Genomic DNA, 20,763 nt, shown 5'->3' with positions numbered 1-20,763 from the left:
TTGAAAAGCTTGCCCTGTTCTTGAAACCTGTCAATGGTACTGTTAATGGTACAGTGAATGGAAACGTCAATGGCAGCACCTGTAATGGTTCTGTCAACAGCAATGGGAATAACATCCTTACAAGACCCATGCAGCGTAAGCTTGTGACATTAGTTAACTGTCAATTGGCTGAGGGTGATGGCCGAACTAGAGCCATGCGTGCGGCCAGAAGCTTGGGAGAAAGGACAGTTACAGAGCTCATTTTGTTACATCAAAATCAGCAACAGCTCTCAGCTAATTTATGGGCTGCCGTACGGAATCGTGGTTGTCAGTTTTTAGGACCAGCCATGCAGGAAGAAGCTTTGAAACTGATTTTATTGGCTCTTGAGGGTGGTGAGGCTTTGTCCAGAAAGGTTTTGGTTCTTTTTGTGGTCCAGAAGCTGGAATCTCAGTTTCCGCAGGCGTCCAAAACAAGTATTGGCCATGTAGTGCAGTTGCTTTACAGAGCATCCTGTTTTAAGGTGAGTTTATGCTCCATTAGGGAGGATGTCAGTGGATGTCTGTTAAAAATATGACTAAAAAGTGCAGTCTACACAGAGGACTTTGTTTTTTATGTACAATAGGTAATCAAGTGTTCCATGCCTGTAGTAGATTATAAATGTAATTAAGAGGTTTCTGTGTGATGCACTGTGTATGTATTACTAAAATTGCATTTTACAAGTGTTGAACTGCGAATGTTGACTCAATTTTTTCATTCAGGTTGAGAAAAAGAACAATGAATCATCTCTGATGCAGCTCAAAGAACAGGTACAGTTTCAGTGAAATAGTTCATAAGTGTTTTAAGATGTATCTACCATTCAATTTCCAGGTTGGTTAATTTTTTCAAGTGAATACACATTTGTAGGGGTTGTGCTTGTTAGACTTAAAATCACTATTTCATTCTTTTTTTTTTTTTTTGTGCCATCAGTACCGTACCTATGATGCACTGCGGAAAGAACATGATGCACAGATTGTGCAAATTGCAACAGAAGCAGGGCTGCGCATTCTCCCAGACCAGTGGTCCTCACTGCTCTATGGGGACATGGATCACAAGTCTCACATGCAGTCTATCATTGACAAGGTATGGTGCTGAGTTATGGTTTCAGCTTTAATGTTGTAAAACCCTACATGTAATACAATGGAACTAAGCTTGTTGGAAATATTTTTGACATTATTGTTCAAGATTCAAAGCAGCAGTGCCATCATTGTATTTCTATCATGAAAAGACCTGTCAATTTTTCAAAGGAGTGGTGTGCATCACAATTTTATCACTAGAAATGGTAGCAGTACTGTTAAGACTAATTTATTTTATTTTGTTTTTAGCTCCAAACACCTGCCTCATTCTCCCAGAGTATCCAAGAGCTGATCATTGCCCTACAGAGATCTGGTGATCCTGGGAATCTCTGTCAAATGAGAGATCAGTTTGAATTACTGTCCCAAATTGATGCTTCTCCAGGTTTGTGTGGCACTCTCTTTTGCAAGCATGGCAAGTTATCACATACAGAAGCACATGAATTTTCATTGACTGAAGCTTAAATAAGTTCTTGACATTAGTGGCCTGTTTTGTTTAAGTTTTTCTTTATAACTGGAGGATCATACACATGAAGAGACCCAAGTTACACAATTACAAGTACATGTACTTCAAGGCCAAAAACAATATTGCATTACCAGTTAAGATAACGTGTGTCTTTAATTTTCCCTGCAGAGGCATCATGTCCAGCCTGGGATGAACTAGAACAAGCCATGGTTTCTGTGCATTCTGTGGTCCATGGACTTGTTGATTTTTCAAAAGTGAGTGATGGTGTTTTTTTCTTTCAAAATAAAAGCCACTCATTCCTTGATTTGACTCTCTTTTGATTACATGAAAACTACATGAGAGCTCTTTTGGCAGAGGGAGGATGACCATTGTGATTAAGGTTGCTTTTGGCAAAGGCTAATTTGAAACATCTGCAGGCCCATCATTACAAAAGAACAGATTTGAAAAAAGCACTAGATGCATACAGAAGCAGCAAGAACAACCATTGAGTATATAAGGGTCTCTTTATATAAGTAGATCATAACCATTGCTGACAGTTTTAGTAATCATAAAAGTACTGAGTAGTACAAAGCATAGCTTATGCTTTTCCTTTATTTTGAATATTATTAGTCACATGGCAGAGGAATGAAAGGATCTGGTGATCCACCACAAGTAAGTACAATTTGAAGTTTTTTGTTTTTGTTGTAAGTTTCTTTAATTTCCAGTGATCTTGATTTAGTCTTACTCACTGTAGTCTTATTTGTGCATCAATCCAGGCAGGTGTACTAGTAAACTGGGTCTAGATTATCCCTAAAAGCAAAGTAATAAGTGTAGTATTTACATTGGTTCTTTTCAGGATAATAGCAATTTTTTTCCTCCTCTTTTTTTAGTCACACAACAACAAGTTCAAAACCAGTATGTGCAGGGATCACACAAGAGGAGGATGCCCTAGAGGTCCCCACTGCACATTTGCACACTCAGAGGAGGAGTTAGAGAAGTGGGTGTTGATCTGATTCTTTGCTTTAAAGTTTAACAATTAATTTTCATGCTGAGCTATTGTTAGGTCCAAATATTATTGTGTTTTTTTTTGGGTTGCATTATCCTAAAGTCTTATTTCCTAAGCCTACAATAAACATTTGGACATGAATCACAGTAGACCTCTTATAGATGAGTAATATCAGCCACATCACAAATTCAAGTTTCTTCCTATGATCATGGATTGTATATTGTGTCTTAGAAAAATTAAAATAAAAGCTGATCTAAACATGTCAAAACACATTATTTTTTTCAACAACCAGGGTTTGAGCAGTAATCCATGTTCTTCTTTAATTTGTGTCACTTTTAATCCCAGATTTGGTAGAAGAAGAGCTCCAAGGCCTCGGCCCTCACCCATTGCTAGAGGACCAGGACCATCTGTAGCACCAGATCAGTTTTCACCCCTTGAAAATGGTTGTGATGGCAGTCCAACAGCTACCCAGGCTCCTACAAATGGTGTTAATGGCTCTGCAAGGTCATCTCCACTTTACATTTCTCCTGGTAAGAATTATTGTGAGTTTATTACATTGTAGTCACTGATTGTGTCTTGCTCCCTTTTTTCTCATGGCCGGTTCACTTAAAGTATGTACAGATACATGTATCTCCCCCAAAGTCACATAAGGCTTTATTCTACACACCCCTTCCATTTGGCTCTGTGAACTGTCACTGAGATAACACTGGTTTGTTCTTCAGGTGATGTCCCACAGTCCACTAATTGTTATGTACCTCAGGCTCAAATGGGTCGCCGAGACAGCCAGGAACAGATACTGGCACATAGAATGAAGCAAGTATCCTTGCACCCAAATGAATCTCAGTATCCAAATGGCTTTTGTGGACAGCGTCCAGCTTATGATCATTATGTATCTTCACCTGGAAGGGAGAGGCAGCAGTTTTTCCCATACTACACTCCTTCAGCTGGTCACCCTGGAGGTTCATATTCCAGTGTGGTTTCCAGGGGAAAGGATGTTCCAGTCGGTAAGAAATAGTTATATTCCTCATGAAACTAGTGGACATTATTGCATGGAGAAGACTAGCAGTAGAAATTCATAACCTTGTAATCTGCATCAGAAGTGACTTCATCTTGTGAGAAATGAGAACACTACATTGTTCTTAAATGTTTTGCATTACACTATTGGCTTGATTTATGCAGTACATGTAACCGAAACAGGGATAAGGTCTCGATTTGGAAAGAATAACTGTTTACAGGAACTTCTCAGAGCTGGGTGTCACTCTCATTGTCAACAAAACAATCTTGAACCCTTTAACCTCTAAGAGCACCTAACATCAAATTTCACCTTAGGATCAGCTTTGAGTCCAACATTAAGGTCATGAGAATAAAAGAAATGATTGTCAACTTAACACTTTAACTCCCAGATAAAATTTTAAATTCTCCTTTCTGTCAACCATACAATTCTTATCATATCAGTTCAGATAATTTAGTGTTGGATCAACTAGTTATCCCCAAATTGATATTTTTCTTTATTCTCAACACTTATCTGGTTGATATTGTATTGATATTGTAAGGAGAAACTCTGTCTTGGTCACACAATACCATGGTAAAATTAAGGTAAAACAGTAGGGAGAATACATATAAATTATGTTGATAGGGTGTAGAGGGCTAAAGCTGTTTTTTTTTTTTTTTTTTTTTCTTTTTCACCCATTTTCACAGGAGTTATGACTCCACCACGAAGTTCTCCTTTGACTGTCCAAGATGAAGGATCTGGACTGAATGGCATGGTGAACGGAATGGCAAATGGCTTGGCAAATGGAATGACTAATGGCATGCCAAATGGCTTATCGAATGGCATATCAAATGGCCATATTGACCATCATGTGGGTAGGGTTGATCACCCTTCTCTGTACAATGGTAGACACAGACCTCGACCCTTGCAGCCACAGCCCGGAAGTTACCACACCTATGATCATTCATATGGTGGCTTTCCTTCAGACCCAACTTATTACAGGTAGATTGCTGCTGCTGCCACAATATGTACTGCTTGTCCAAGACATAGCAGTATTTAAAGTTTAACTTTGAAATGTGCATGTGCTTTGCAGTTTTGTCATCCACTAAAGACGATTTATTGAATAAGAGATCTGAGGATTGAATGGCAAGGAGTTGTCTCATGGTGTTTACCCTGTCTGGGACTGACCGTCTGTTTTATTGTAGAATAACGTGACCTTTTTCCAGATTTGGTTTTGATTCCCAAAGCAGTGAAGAATACAGTTCAAGGAACTGACTGATTTGGCTGGACAGTTGTGAAATTCTGTAAATAGAGTGGTCTAGTTAGCCAGTTGTTGGAGATATTGTAAAGTCTTTTGAGTTTATTGAAGATGTCCCGAAACTTCTGAATATTGCAACAAAATCAAAACTCAACTTACAAGTAGATTAACACGCTAACGAGAAGGTTTAGTTTCTAGGCCTTAGTTGTATAAAAGTCGAATGACGTTATCCAACGGATAAATGGCTCTTCAGCGGATAAGTGATTGCAAAACCTACTACGCTGCCCACCGAATAGGGATTTATCCAACCTTTGAACGACTGGGGCCTGGACAACAAGTGTCCTGTATTCAATAGATTTATGCGTTTTATCTGCAACTCTTAGGCGATAGGAGTTTGCAGACCAGTATTTTGCTGTAATCCTTTCTCTCAGGCACATTCTTATGTAATCTTCTGTTGTATTTCATTACCTTTGTGAACAGTGCTCCACCAGATTACTACAACTCGCATTACAGTGGGAGGCAGTTGTCGTCGTATGAACAAGTTCATGGTGTGATGGGGTACCCATATACGCAGCGCGGTGATTACTACCCTCACTCAAGGATAATTGACTACCCTGAAACTATCATGCATAGGGGGATTCTACTGCCACAGGGAAGGAGTCCTTACATTCCATCGGATGTTGGTGATGATAAGGTTTGTTCATCTGTACATGTTTTCTCTGTTCACTCTGTAATCTGATTCTCCATGCACTGGAATCACGAAAAACCAGTTTTAAATGATACTAGTGCACTTCTCGGCGGTGCTTTCCAGTTTTTTTTAATTTTTTTTTTTTTGTCATCAGTATCTTTTATCCTCACCTGAATCAATATAGAATCACTTGTCAACACTTGCACCCGTAAATGATGCTATTTTTGTGTGAAATTTTTCCAGAATGACATATTATCCCAGCGGAAAAGCGATGCGACCCTTGACTTTGATCCGTCTGAGGTTTGGAGGAAGGACAATGACAGTGGTGTCAGCTGTGGTTCCCCTCTGAGCCACTCTCCTGCAGCCAGTCAATCGTCAAACTCCAGCTTGTCACCAAGGCAACAGTCCCCTGTAGGGTGGCAACATGGTAATGATGCTACTGACATTTGGAGAAACATAAATGAAGACAACAATGGTTTCCCGTCATCTTTAACCATCACTGACTCGACGCAAATTTGGAGTCCACCTCGTGGAAATGAGGTATTCTTAAAACACATTGAATCTTTGAACTATAATTGAGCTCTTTGCCAAAGAATTGATCTTTTGACTTGTAGCCTTTGTGTGGCTATCTCAAACTAATCTTAGCTCAATTTATTTTTAGCATTCTCAGGTGCGCAAGTTATGGCATCCACTTTATGACTTGAATGACGAATGGTCGAGGTAGGCATAAAAGGATTCTGTTTTGGTTTTAACTTATTAAAAGGAGGGAAGGGAAACGGATTGGGGAGTGGAAGATTGTGTACTCTTTGAACCTGCTGTTAGCTAAGGAAGCGTTAAACCATTTAAGACACAAAATAACCGCGTGTAAATAGTTTGAAAGGTTGTTTGGATTTTTTTCTGCGTGATATTCAAACCCAGGAAAGGTAGACCATGGTAGCTTATCTTGCAACCAGCCTGCAGATGTTAATTGTTACGCAGCGTTGAAATTGTTTTACGTGATAAAAGCGAAAGATTCTAGTGGTTTTTTAATGTTCTTATTTACCAGCCAAGATGAGCAGATCAAGAAAGATGAACAGTATGCACGTGCTCTTCAGGAACAGCTGAAGCAAGGTGAAACAACAACCCCTCCGGAAACAAGAGGAAGCGAGCTGCCATCGCAGGGCCGTGACCCACAAGTGAGTGAGAAGGTCAGGGGGGGTGCATTAACGACTGCTCGTTTATCTTACATAACGTGATTTCAGTAAATTCAAATTTTGGTTGTTAGTAGTATTTTTAAGGTCTTCACCAAACGCAAGGTTTCTTCGAGGTGTTATTTTACCTTCTCTACCAGAATTTTCTTCAGCACATAGTGATTTCTCCGCGTAATCTGACCCTCACTTTCCCTTCCAGGATGTTCCTGACCGCGGCTTGACTATTGATAACTTGGAGACCGAGGCCGAAATGAAGCGGAGAAAGCACGAAGAACACAGGCGCCTGCTACAGGAACGCCGACAACTTCTCCAACAACAAGAGCGAGAAAAGCAGGAACGTGACGACCGCAAACTTGCGGAAGAATTGGCTCTTCGAGATGCTCAGCAAGCCGGCATAGTACCAGATCCTCGCTGTATCGTGAAGCCTTCTTTTGCCAACGTGATCTCCCGCGGGGCCCCCATGGGGCTTGGCTTCAGTGGTAAGGGGAGTGATATTCCAGGGGAGCATGACCCTTTCCGTGGGTTGAGCAGCTACCGTAGCTCCTGTGCATCCTCTTGGACCAGTAGTGATGATGTCATGGATGCGTCAAAGGTGACGTCAGGCTGTAACGGAGATATCCGCGTGCAAGAGTGAAATGTTGTCAATGTTAAATAGGAATCGTCATTGTACAAAGTGTTAGCTTGAATAATAACTTTTAAGAGTGTTGACGATTATGCAAAGAATCGCACCCGGGTCGAATCGCTTGACAGTTTCTTATTCTAGGTGTTTTATGGAATGTTCCCTTTTTACGGTGTGTTTAGCTTGATTATCTCCCAGTTTAACTGGATATTTCGTCTTGTCTTTAACTAATCATTGTTAAATTGAAAGCACTTTTAAAGTGCCGGTCAGTAGTCAAGGTTTTCAGTGAAATGTTTATCAATGGTTCGTAGGAAACTCGTTGTATTTTTACAGAATTTTGGATTCTGTAAGCGTAATGATAGTGCAGCAATTAGTTTTAGAAATTACCGATTTCGAATTTTTGTGTTGACTTTTGATACTAGCGGGTTTGAATAGACAGTCAGACGTCAACTCTTTCCCAGACTCTTTCAATCTGTTGGTTGGAAGGGAAAAGCTGCGAACGAGGTTAAGCCTAAAGCGAGGAAGCTGTGATGCATGAGCTGTTCACAAGGAAAATGCTTCAGAGCAGATGATTATCGCGTGATGAGACTGCACTTAAACAAATGCGATTGACATCAAAGGGTAAACTCCAAATTTATATAAACAAGTAGGAAATCGTTTCAATCAAAATGGTTAATTTGTTTTGATGTAAATCTATTGTGAAGAGAGCATGATTAGTGTTCAAGTTGAAATATCAATCCCTGTTATCTGCTTGAATCTCGAAGGCTTGAGGGAAGCACAGCTTTCCTCTCCATTCTGGAAAAACATTGCGAAAAGAAAAAGTGCAAGAGAGTTCAAGGATGATTTGTGTAGACGAATGCTTTTTACTCTTTTGAAGGACAGCGACGTTCGTTGTCGTTGAAGAATTAAACTGGACTCTCGTCTAGTAAATTAGTGATAAGCATGTCTTTGTGTATTTGGCCCAGGTGGCAGTAAGAGATTTGAGAGGCGAAATCGTATTATATTAGCTCTTTAACTGACCGAAGGCATTCGTTTATTCTTTCAAGAATCGTTTGATTAACTCTTGACAAACGTAGTGTCCATTGATAAATATGTATCGTGAGAAAAAAAAATAATAATGTGATTTGACTTGCTGACAATTTATGGTGTCGTGTAAAACAATGGATGTATTTCGTCATTTCAGATAGAGTTAGTATTAACGAAAAGAAACTGTAAATTAGTATTGTGAAGTTATATTTTTGGCTAGGTCAGTGATACGTTTGTCTTGTTTATTTGATTTTAGTGATTTAGTATTGCTATATCTTCTGTATGTTACTTTTTTCAAACATTTGCTCAATGGTTGTCCAATTTTTGGCATTGTCAATTTTTTAATTTGTTATTGCTATTATATATACATATACATGTCGTGAATTGTTAAAAATCGGTAATAAGGAAATGTGTTTTGTGTTTCTTAACCGTATATTTATATTGCGTAGTTTGGGTTGAAGCTGGGGGAGTTTTGTCCGTTGAATTTTAGATACAATCTGCCCTTTTTTTAGCGTGAGTGCTTTCTAAAGTTTGCTAGGAAACAATTTAAGTTTATGAATTAATCAAATCTTCACGAAAAAAGCAACCAACTAGCTTTAAACTTTCGTTCATGTTCTTAAAAGATTAACTTTTGAATTCGGGTTCAAATGCGTGTTAATACTCATGAGGGTTTGAGATTTTGATATTTAACGAAATATTTCAGTGGCGATAAATTATTATTCCGCTCTGATCTGTAGTGATGGACTATGTGGGAGGGTTTGTAATTCTAAGAGTGGCGATTTGAAGGCATTACTCAGCCTATTAATTACTGCTATTAAAAAGAATTATGTATAATATTAGTACTCATTAGAAATATTAAAAGTAGGTCGTGACAATTTTGGCCCCAAAATTTATTTAGCGCCGCAGGTGCGCAAGTGTGCAGTACACCATAATTGGGCAACTTGTCGTTTTGTTTTCGTCGCATGGCTTTCATTTTTCCTTGGGAGGAGAGACTCGGGAAGGTGTGAATTAAATCAAATGGAAGCCAAACTGTCGTAAAGGAACGAGTAGGTTGCGTCTTGATTATCATGATTCTAGCGCGGAAATAAAAGACACCAAACGATTGTAAACGCGTTGTTATAGTATATTTTATTGTACAATAAATTTGTATGTTGTTTACCAGTGGAAAAGGCTAATAAAAGTTGGTAATGTGAGATCAGAGGTTATCCTTTCGCGTGGCTTTAAGTAGTGAAATATGTTTTTTGCTAGAGATACGTTTTCATTCCTCTGTGCCGACTGTTTTTTAATATTGTGGGGAAATGAAATTTTTTTTTCCATTCCCGTTTTTCGTCTATTTTCAGCGCTGTTAAAAACGGAGCTAAGTCGCATGTCCAAAGTCTATTCCCTTTTCCTCCATTCAATTTTTGACAATTTTGACCGTTCTCGGAAATTGCTGTTTGATTTCGGACGCTTGCCTAAATTTTCGGATGGTTCCATTCATTGTCGGACCCTTGAGTCTGTTATCGGACTCTTTCGTCCGTATTCACAGTATTTGTTCGATGTTTCTTCCCGTAAGCTTTTGTCGCTCCGTTCATTTTTGTTCGAAAGGCTCCGCTCTAGAAGAAGTCTCTGGCCTATTTTTTTAATATCTATTATTGTTTATACAATAAGCATTGTTTTTAAGTATTCATGATATTTTCTCTTGACATAAACGCACATGTATCGGTAAAAGCTCGGTTCATGCAACAAACGAATGGGAGAAACTTTTATCTTCGGCGCATGACGTCAGACTAAAACGAGAAACTTGAATTCATGCAGAATTTTTGATTGAGCGTCTTTACTGCCAAAACTAAAGAAATCACAAGGGACAAAATGCTCTACAGAGCCAATGAGCACTCAAAGGAAAAATGAGTGTTAGAGGCGCGGGAAAACGTGGATGACCAAGTCGCGATTGGTTTTCTAATCTTGAATCTTATTGGTTGGAGTTTTCTGCACCAATCACAGGTCACTTCCCGGATGACTTTCGTCACTCAATTGAAAACTGTATCGATCGCTGAAGCAATTCTCTATGCGCTCTATAAAGCGGTATGGACGAAGTCTTGTCCGTTCAAATAAACACACCCCCCCCCCTCTTTTACAAATTACATTACGCGACATATCATGATAAAATTAGCGTTCCAAAAAAGAAAAATAGGCATGAATAAAACACACCTGGCTGATGGACTGCGTTGTGAATGAGTAGGTCTTTTTTTGACCGAACTGCAAATTTATCAAAACTTCTGAATGACTTCTGGATCTAAACATGGGTGATTTCACTAGCAACTTAGCCAAATTGGAGCTTTCACTTATTTAACAATCTAGTGTTACATCAGTCATTTCCAATTTATTTCCATGGGAAATGCTTACGTCTAGTTTTCTTTCGCTGTATGGAAATGGATTTTGTGGCCTCCACATCTGGAGAGACGTAGCGTGACAGCTGTAATCTACAGGCGTGGTTGCGAGCACATTACCATGCAAAACTGTTTCACCCTCCCTATTGGTAAACCAAACCCCGCGTTTGGCCAAGATAGCTGAAGAAACATCTTGCGTTCCTGCTGAGTCCCTCATCTATCCGCGGCATGTTATACATTTTTTGATTTCCTTCTTTATGTCCCTCTTAATCAGCCCGTAAAAAAAGGGATTCATGGCAGAGTGAGCCAGAAGGAACAACCACGATATATTCATAGTGGTGTGAGGCGAGTGAGTCGGAGCTTCTGTGTTGCTGAAAGATTGTTTAAAATGAAGATAGGCTGCAAAGAGCCAGCAACCAACGAACACCAAGATCACGATGCCAAGTACCGTGATAGATCGATCGTGATTTGGATGTCTTGGTTTTGCCTTGAGAGGTGCAGTTTTACCATCTGTAGAGCGTTCCACATCAGATTCCATTCCAGCACTTGACAATTCGCTCTGTGCTCTACTCCTTGCACTGACCACGGTCAGATTCGGTGCAGTGAATTCTGTTTCTTTCAGCACATCTTCTGCAGACATAGTAACGGAGTAGTTGAAGTCCACTTGATCTTTGAGGCGCTTCTCCTGTTTCTTATGTCTCTGTATGATGCACACGATTCGCAAGTACGCCAGAGGTAGCGCAATGCAAGGAAGTCCCACAAACAGGAGTGTTTCGGTGATGGCAAACGCTTTCATCCCCGTTCCCTGTTCCTCAGGACTCTTCAGTAGGTAGGTGAAGTGAAGGAGGGTCACGAATAAAGGAACGAACCAACATAACAAGATAGGGATCAAGTACTGACTGACTTCAATTACGACGGGGTACGTTAAAGGACGAGTGACAGACTTGTAACGATCCCAAGTCACCAGACATAAGCTCAACAGTGAGGTGTAGACGAAAAATTCGTACATCGCCAGCTGGATCTCTCTGGAGCATGTTGTCCAGTAGGTGCATAGTAACTCAGGTGGGGTTACAAACAATCCCACGCACAAGTCCGCCAAGTTTAAGGACAGGACAAACTTGTTTGACAGGTTGCGTCGCAGCCTCCGTCTTGTTACGAGGAGAAATATCAGTGGGGTATTTCCGAGAATCGTGAAAAGTGCGAGAAACACTCGTATAGTCCAGTACAAGCGGCTTTTCGCAGGATTGAACGAATGAAGACGTTCTGTAGAAGGCCCCGCGGCAACTGAAGTGTTTGAACCAGTTGCCATTAAAATGATTGATCCAAGTTCTGAAGCAAGAAACAGAGATCAGCGCATAAGATCATAAGATCAGCGCATTACCTGAACTCTTTTTTTAAAGAACCTTTTTATGATAAAATTTGAGGCTGAAATTAATGCAATGTTGAGAGCGCTGGTGTTTAGAACGTGCCAAGCTGATAATAGAAGGTAACTAGGGACGAACGAAACCCTTTTATTTTCTATACATTTTTTCGGAACGAAAAGCACGCAATAACACAGTGACCTCCACCTGTTTCCCAGAGCATAATTCTGTTTCTAAAGCAAGCAGAATTTTGGGCAGAAAACGTCATGTCTAAGAACTGAGCTGATCATTTAGACTGGCCACCGCAATTGATTTTTTAACCTATTCAAATTGTCTACTCAGTTGGTAAAACCAAATTACCTTGCAATATCCCCCACAGACAAAACACTACAGTTTCTTTAGAAAATTACCCCTTTTATTCGTTGTTTACTAGTTTGGTGAGCAGATATGACACGCATTGGAATTGGAGACAAAGACTCCCGATACGAAATTAGAGACGTTTAAGACACCTGTTAGAGATACGTGCCTACTTTCAGCCCTGCAAGAAAATTTTCCCCGTACACTAAACATCTTTTTCTTTAGTTTTATTTTCTAAATAGACCAAGTTACTGGGGGAAAATTGAAGGAAAAAATATAAGAAACATGCATCAAAATAGCCGTAACTTAGATTTCAGCACCATTTTAATTTTTTTTGGTGCCGGTTTTTCTAAGCGGAAGATGATAAATGTTTGCTTACCTTGGGGACAGAATTCTGTTTCGCGAATGTTCTTATTATCAATTGTGCTGCCGTGTTGAACGTATGCAAATAGCAAAAAACGATGAGATGTTTGTCAGTAGAACGGAAAGATAAAATTAATTATGATAAAAATCCTTTATCAGTTATTTCCACAATACACCGTTTTGTCTCAAAAATTTTTGATTGCTACTGGGTTCATATCTTTGACATTTAATTTTAATTTTTTGTTTTAATAACTTCTAGCTTACACCTGGAGGGTGTGTCGACTCTAATGGACATACATTTCTAAAAGTAAACCCGCTCATCAGGTTTCGTTCAAATAAGCAAAGCAAATTTTTTTGATACAGAGCCAGTTTCATAATCATTCTAAGCTTTTGAGTCATGTCCTTGCTATTCTCGAGTTCCTTTTACAATACTTTTAAACGTCAGCAATCATTATCATAGTCCAATTAAAGCGATTTGATAAAGATGTCTTACCATCCTTGTCGATATATTTGTTTAAGATCGAATGACAGCATATGAGAGAAATTCCGGTTGGCGCAATCGGCCTCTTTTTCTTTAATCTCCCTGAAAACTTTCTGGAACTCGGCGCGAACAGTGGGTGGGTTCTTTCACGTCTTCTACGTTAAGGGCAAAAACGTGCGCCTAAAAGTTTAAGTTCTTGACCAGGAGGCGTAAAACCACTTTCATATGTCCTTGTGAGGACTAAAAATTCCCAGTTATTCAAGATTACAAGTGTTGATCCAATTCAGAGCTCCAACCATCGACCACTCGCGCGGTACTACGGCACCGCCTCTTCCAATTTGTTCTTTGAGCTTCGTAATTTTTTTCTCAGTTTTATCGTCAGAATCATCAGCCTTATTTCTATGGCTTTTTGAGGCTATTTTACAGTTGTATCAACCCAGTTAATGATATAAGCGAATTATGTTGTAGTATATCTTATCGACGTAGCAATACATTTTCTTTAAAAACTTGCCCCCTTTCTTGATTTGTTATTTCTATGGACTCTAAGAGAACTCTACTCAGTTAAAGAACCTTGCCATATGCGAATGCATTTTGTTTTTCGTCTCAATTGGCGCCAAATCTCCCTTCAGCTTAAAAGCTTATCCTTAAGCTTTTGATACTCTGACTCATTCTTTCAACTTAAGCTACAAATATGCAATTGTATTATTATAATAAATTCACCATCATCATTCTGAAAAAAAATGATTGATATATCTAGATTCTGAAAATAGGATGTATCACTTGGCAAATTTACCTTAAAGGGCAAAAGAAAGAAAACGGAAATTAAGGAAAATTGTAAATAATTGTTGAGAAACCCAAACATTGCAGCTTGCGGGAAGAATTATCCAGGATCATGTTTGCAACCAAAAAAAGAATTGGAGACCTAATTACAAGATGTTACAGCCATTTGTTGAATTTAAGATGTGTTTATTGCTTTCAAACTGACTAAAAGTTTAGAACAGTAAAAGTGACTGTAACGAACGCAAGTTATCGACTTTCTTTTTTACGGCAATTAATAGGATCTAGTCTTGAAAAAAAGGAAAAGAGGTAAAAAACATTATCGATATCAGTCTGCGTGAATAGATTTCTGGGATAATGTCAGTTAGTTATACCGCGTGCGGCTTATAACACCGGCTGTCATTCTATTGCGCTGCTTGGGAAACGTCGCAAAGAGACAGAATGTAGATTAAGAATAACGCCGCAAGATTTCACATGGTGAACATGACTTATTTGCAATAAGCTTTTACCTGTACCCCGAAAATGCAATTTCATGATTGTTCGTTTTTTCAAAGACAACAGGAACGCATTTAGATTTAACTCCAGCAGTGGTCGTTAATTGTATGTGATCAATTATTGATAACATATGAGTCATCTCTTTTTAAGATGCGGTGAAAGGGCTTTAAAAGTCGATAATTCAGCAGAATGTTTAAGTGTAGCTGTCGGCGAGTAGAATGAAAATAATTAAAAATTCAAAATGTCTTTCAAATCTGAATTATTTGTTGGCCGTACGTGACTCACTAAAAAAAAGTAGAAACACAAACTACAACCTCAAGATTCACCTCTCAGGGTTTGTTTTGTGCATGTTATAGTTTCAGATTTTTAAGCCATGGCAAAACGTATTACTCTCAGGCTTGAATTTTCGTCCTCAAAAACTTACGTAGGGAGTAATTCATTAACGAAAAAAGGCAAACAAAGCAAAAGTCCTTGCCGTAAATCAAATGTAGGAGTTCAAGATTTGAAAGCTATCATCATTCCTGATTGCTTCTTAACCAACATATCCCGTCCCACGGCAACAGAAAGCTTTGGACAGAATGTTCACCTACAAATTATCATAAGTGTTAAGTTTCTACCTATAGCCGACTTTTATTCCAGAGCTCATAATTTATTTGATGCGTCTGCAACGACAAATATTTGGCCAGGAGTAGCCGTTAGAACGAACAAGTAAGGATGAAATAAAGATATTTTAAAATTGACGCCGAAAAGAAAATTTAGGGAAACGAATTTAGCTAACATTTTTATCAGACGTCGGTAACATGTATTTTGTGACACGAGTTTCCCTACGACGACAAAATTATGACGCAAAATGCCCTCTGTGAAAAAACGATAATACGCGAAAATGCCGGCTTAAAAAAAAATATTTCTTATGCACAAAAAGGCAAAAGAAATATACCCACCTTTTTATCGAGGAAGCGCTCCCAAAACCATTATTTGCGGTACACAAAAACACTCCGTACTTGACACGAATTGTTATAACTTTGGGTTATCCGTGTGGCATATTGAAATTAGATGGCAGGAAATCCAATTGGCCGGAGCTGTCACGTGATCTGTAATAACAGATTTCCCGCTTATCAGCGCACTCACTTGATGTGTCTTTTCACTCACCGAGAGACAGGTCGTTTATTCTTACAACTCTCTTAAAATTAACTTAGTGCTTTCACCTGCGGAAAAAAAATGTTTTCTCCCTTTATCTTTAAAACGTTCAATTTTACGGTGTCGTGCAGTGAATAATTTTTTCATTCGTGATCTTCGCTCGAAACCGCAAAATTTAAAATTTATACACAACATTGAGATTGAATACATTTGAAACCAACACCTGTAATTATTTCCTAATTTGTTTGAATTATTCATAAAAACGTGCGAGATAAATTATAAGAGAGGGAAATACTATTTTTAGTAGCTGACAACACTGGTATACAGTTGGGAGAGATGTCTTACTCACCAAAAGGGGAATTATAATTTGATATACCACATAGAACTTCTAATTCATCAACAATATGGTGTGGCAGTTTTAGGGAGGCATTAGGAATCAAATCTTTAGGAGTGTGAACTTTTGGACCTTATGGTCAAACCGGTGAAAAACAAATAAATGTAATTAACTTGTTTTTATTATTTTCAGATATGGGAAAAGAATTTAGTCAAAACATCCAAAAACGCTTTAGATACAAATCGTGGAAGTCTGGTTTTTCGAGATAAGGCGGTACTGATGCTGGCAAAACATAACTGACTTCTGAAGCCCTCTCTCGAGTAGTTTACTTGGTACAAAGCCTTATCGTTTTGTCGTCATAAATTCGGATGTCCTTTTTTTTTTTTTTACCAAAAAATCAATAGGAAAAAAAATTCTCTACCTTAGTTTTTTTCCTCTTTGCTGATTGGTTCTGTTCTGCAAGCCTGAGAATTTTTTGCATATCGTTCAGAACGAATTTTCACGAAAAGTTAAGGAGTCCGATGGCTAAGCAATTGCCATCAAATTTGGCAGCTGTGAGAGGTTCTTCTCTTTGATATTGAAAAATAGATGGAACCGCCGATGTAGTAAAACGTGACCTCACGCTTTATAAATATTTTAAAACTGAGTCGGAAAGGTCAGGGAAATAAGGGAGGGGAGAGAAGAATGAAAATGACCAAAGTGTTGGGGAAGCACACTCAAAATGGCTTTGATGCGGGGTTCTCCGTCCTTATTACCAAATAGGGCTACTCTTTTAAACTTATACATCTGCTTTTGACAGAAAGGTACTCTTTTCATCTATTTCCGCATAGGTAGTGGTCTTGGATTACATATGTCTACGCTAAGACATTTTTAGTAACAAAATAAAGGAAAAAGGCAAGATAGTCTCTACGATAGCCAATTCACATCATCAACTCAACCTCTATTTATTATAAGTAGTATTATCAAATTAAAGTTATTATAACCATACTATTGCCATTGTAAACAACTTAAAGAAAACCAAACGAATAAGAAACGAGATCGCTGTAAGTTTTTCATCTAGTCTCGTTACCAGTGTCCCACAGACTCTGGTCATGATTTGCATTTCACTTCCGCAGTTCGTGGCTTCAAGCGCTTGTGGAGTCGAAATTTTAATAATTCATCAGAAGTGAACAGCTTTTTTGGCTATTCCTGAAGATCTGGTGGTGGATTGTGGTGTGTATCATCGAAGGAGTCGCTGAAACCAGTGTAAATAACGTGTTCAAGGTGGGTTTTTGCTTAACACTGTCTGACCTCTGGAAGAACGCATGAAACATGAGTTCAATGCAAGTAGTTTGAATTCTGCAGAGCCAGAAGAAAGAAAATAAAGATAATTTTTACACACCGCAAGTGTAGACCATGTATGCCGCCAGGCTCTAAATATGAAATATTAGATCCTGGTCACGGTTTCGCTTTTGAAAATGGGAAATTAACTTTTCGATGCCAGTGTTCTACTTTTTTTCGACTGTGCGTTTTATGTCACGCAAGCGGGCGTCCGTTTCTGTCTAATAAGCGTCACGAGCGGCTGGAACTGAGTTAAGATTTGTATATGGTATACATGTGCACTGACGGTTGCGTTTAAATGTTTCCTGTGAAACCTGTAACCTCATCGCGGTCATCACCCGAACCACATGAAAGGTTTTAAGAAAGCAACGAAATTAAGACTTCATCTGCGATTTACCCGAGTAACTGAGCTCAATTGTTCGCATATTGATAACAGCGCATTCATTTCAGACAATAGTATTTAAGATGAATTGGCTTTAAGTTAAAGCCAATTCATCTTAAACGATTTTTCTAACGAAAGATAACACTGATATTTCATGGTGAATACTAAATCATAGTAAATTTGCCGTATCTCCGGTGGTGTTCATGAATTTAATACAATAACGTGACGGAAATTCGTGTTCGTGGTACGGTTATTTTCATTGCTTCGTGCCAATCGGGACCACCCAACTCACTTCCATTTCACTCGCCTTTTTTTTTTTTTTTCCATTACGATAACAATGATTTCAAAACGTTTGATTCTGGTTATTGATTGAATATAATGATCACTCTTACCTCGATAAATCATCGATAGCCTGGCCCGTTTAACCTTTAACCCCTAAGAGTGAATAGCATCTAATTTCTCCTTACAATATCACCCCTGAATCAAGCATTAAGGTCACAAGAATCAAGGAAATGATCACCAACTAAAGAAACTCTTCATTGTTGGTTGAATTCTCCTTGTAAGCTCCTTTGTAAATGTATAGAGAACAGTATGGAGAATATGCATACTGATGTAAAGGTGTAAAGGGTTAATGAAGGGTCGATTTCAAGTTTAACTTGCATCACAGAGCGGATTCGCGTCGTATCTGGCTTTTGAAAATAAAACCTATGTTGAATCGGTTGACTCAAGACTTATCGGAGTCATGTCCAAATTAATTAGCAAAATTTAACTGTTATTGGCTGACCTTCTAAAAACTCCAAAGTTTTTAATTAGAACTACCGTATTACCGCTGGCATTTAAATTAAATGAGGAAATTCCTTTACTGATGATTGGGTTGTTAAGTTGCCTATAAATGCTAAACGAGGGAAGCGTTATGAATAAATTTTTTGCAAGAATTATGATGTATCTGAAAGCTTTTTTTTTTTCAGGGCCGGAGAAACTAAAGTTAATGCCATGGCATCTACGTCGCATTCCTCTGCACCAGCTGGTCCCGCAAGTGAAATAAGCATACCAAAGTACAGTAACTGGCTCGCTGTGGGTCATGCCTTAGTAAACGTACTTTGTAAGGGTCTGCGGCCTTATGTTACACGAGAGATGGATTGTCTGTATAAGTGCATAAAAACAGAGTTGCGGATCTTCCCGATGCGGGACCCTGCCATGTAAAACAAGAACTCATAAAATGGAGAAATGTGCATGGGCATGTGAACTTCAGTTTTTTCACCATCGAAACAAACCACACTGGAAACAAAGTGATCCCAGCAAGTGGGCGGATCCAGATCTTGGTCCTTGGGAAATAGCTAAGCTGTATATACCTGAATTGAGTCCAGGCTCCATTATTAATGGCTCGGACGACATGGATATTACTGGTATTTTGAACCTCATGTACTGGTGCAACAAATTTAAAATTTTACAGACTCGAGTCGAAGAAACTCGAAAAGCACGTAATACAAAGTGGGCTCACGTGCCGAAGCTAGAACTAACAGATGAAGAAAGAAAGGCTGGTCCTTGATGCTGTTGACAAACTGACTCGAAGATTCCGCATATGCCGATGACTCTGCCGCTAAAAAGGCCCGAGATGACAATATTACAGTTGAAATGGCGACTTACAAACATTCGACTTACCAACATTCGAGCACTCAAGTATTAATCCAGCACCGAAATGTGACTGAAAAAGATGTTTCACACATGAAGAACGCGCTGAAAATTCTAAAAAGGCATCAGTCAAAACACCATAAAAGGTTTCGAGGAAAGGTTGGAAGGACGTCTTCGTAACATGAGGATGGCTTTAGAAAACGTAAAACAGAAGGATGCAGGAAGGGGAGTCAAAACACCATAAAGGGCGTCGAATGCAGTTCATACGTCTTCGTAACACGGAGAAGGCTTTGGAAAACGTAAACAGAGGGATACAGGAAAGAGTTGCTCTCACAAAGCTTGTCCAAAATGGCAATGTTGTTTTTCGGGTATGCTTTATCATGTGTGTCCGAGGGATTACGAGCAAGATTGTTTTGTTCCTTGGCTTATTATCCTTGTTTTGTGCAATGCTTCACGAGTCTAGACTCCCAGATCCTTCGAGTATGGTAGGTAAAGCAAGATACTAGTAGTTTGCCTATTCTTGATTAACAACAAACAACCAACCAACCAAACAACCAAACAACCAAACAACCAAACAACCAAACAACCAAACAACCAAACAACCAAACAACCAAACAACCAACCACTCAATCACTAAACTGCTAAAAATAACAAAGTCAAACGAACCAACAAACCAACATTTAGTAGTAGCTAGATACCTACTGACAAACTGACAGCTAGAATGACTGACTGAGTGAATAACTTTAACTAGTGAAACTATTGATTAATTAAGTAGCTAGTTAAAACCGCATAAAAGAAGACGCAAAAAAGACATAAACAACGAAATTTAGTCTTTTGTATGAACCTAGCTTGACTATTTTCAGGTCAACGCGGCAGATCAAAACATTAAGGAAGGTTGTGATCCAAGCTGATTACAGCATCTCAGCACTGTATATTTTTTTTCCGCTGCCTCGTTTTTTTTTCCTTTTTTTTCCTTTTTCGTAGGGTCTGTAGGTCCATCACCATCAATCAATTGGATGTTACACAACAAGATTGAATGACCGAGCCATAACCAACTTTGGGAAGGTCAAGATTCGATCCTATATGGCAAGTACATAGCACGGAGTAACTCTATCGAGAACTGCTATAAAGCAGCGAAGAAGCTGAGGCTTCCAAGTGTTTGCAGTTTTCAAAATGGGGTATGGTGCGCCTCAAGAGTGCTTTCGCTCATTGGGACGTTCACCATATATGGAATATCGTCAGCTTGTAAGTCAGACGGCGAAGGTTGACCATGGGCCCAATCAAAGTTGTTATATCAAAGAGGTTAGTACTTAAGCATACTTTCGATCGTTTTTAACATGTGTTTCGTGGTGGGCTGATCGCAAGACTGTTATCGGTATTTGACAACGTTTCGACGTGAGAAGTTGTGGTTTCGTGTAAACTGATTCGCTCAGTTTTAGCCGT

The 20,763-nt window shown here is 38.9% G+C and overlaps 2 protein-coding genes across 3 annotated transcripts; one reads left to right on the top strand and one right to left on the bottom strand.

Moving 5' to 3' along the window:
* Positions 1 to 6: 6 nt before the first annotated feature.
* Positions 7 to 9,505, top strand: LOC136280115 (uncharacterized). Its single transcript, XM_066164797.1, has 15 exons — positions 7 to 500; positions 739 to 786; positions 947 to 1,099; positions 1,342 to 1,474; positions 1,724 to 1,809; positions 2,165 to 2,206; positions 2,425 to 2,531; positions 2,886 to 3,070; positions 3,263 to 3,544; positions 4,239 to 4,533; positions 5,270 to 5,483; positions 5,721 to 6,017; positions 6,139 to 6,197; positions 6,523 to 6,652; positions 6,867 to 9,505. Exons 1-15 carry the CDS (start codon positions 129 to 131, stop codon positions 7,299 to 7,301), a joined length of 2,838 nt encoding a protein of 945 aa, XP_066020894.1. The 5' UTR covers positions 7 to 128; the 3' UTR covers positions 7,302 to 9,505.
* LOC136276724 (octopamine receptor beta-2R-like) lies at positions 9,300 to 15,575 on the bottom strand. 2 transcript variants are annotated; one of them, XM_066164798.1, is made up of 2 exons: positions 15,457 to 15,575; positions 9,300 to 12,010 (listed from the first exon to the last, which is right to left on the bottom strand). In XM_066164798.1, exon 2 carries the CDS (start codon positions 11,988 to 11,990, stop codon positions 10,899 to 10,901), a length of 1,092 nt encoding a protein of 363 aa, XP_066020895.1. In that variant the 5' UTR covers positions 11,991 to 12,010; positions 15,457 to 15,575; the 3' UTR covers positions 9,300 to 10,898. The 2 variants fall into 2 exon arrangements, with proteins under 2 accessions (XP_066020895.1, XP_066020896.1); XM_066164799.1 differs by lacking the exon at positions 15,457 to 15,575 and adding an exon at positions 12,779 to 12,870.
* Positions 15,576 to 20,763: the final 5,188 nt, after the last annotated feature.

Source organism: Pocillopora verrucosa, chromosome 4 (genome assembly GCF_036669915.1).
Source record: "Pocillopora verrucosa isolate sample1 chromosome 4, ASM3666991v2, whole genome shotgun sequence".
Lineage (NCBI taxonomy): Eukaryota > Metazoa > Cnidaria > Anthozoa > Scleractinia > Pocilloporidae > Pocillopora > Pocillopora verrucosa.
The sequence above is the reverse complement of the archived record's forward strand: the minus strand, read 5'-3'. Positions and strand labels throughout refer to the sequence as shown.

Excerpts from the sequence above, each read along its gene's own strand:
- LOC136276724 (XM_066164798.1), bottom strand. The coding sequence starts at position 11,990 with ATGGCAACTGGTTCAAACACTTCAGTTGCCGCGGGGCCTTCTACAGAA.
- LOC136280115 (XM_066164797.1), top strand. The coding sequence starts at position 129 with ATGCAGCGTAAGCTTGTGACATTAGTTAACTGTCAATTGGCTGAGGGT. Across the intron at positions 2,207-2,424 it reads GATCTGGTGATCCACCACAA|TCACACAACAACAAGTTCAA; the intron begins GTAAGTACAATT and ends CTCTTTTTTTAG. Across the intron at positions 2,532-2,885 it reads TCAGAGGAGGAGTTAGAGAA|ATTTGGTAGAAGAAGAGCTC; the intron begins GTGGGTGTTGAT and ends TTTTAATCCCAG.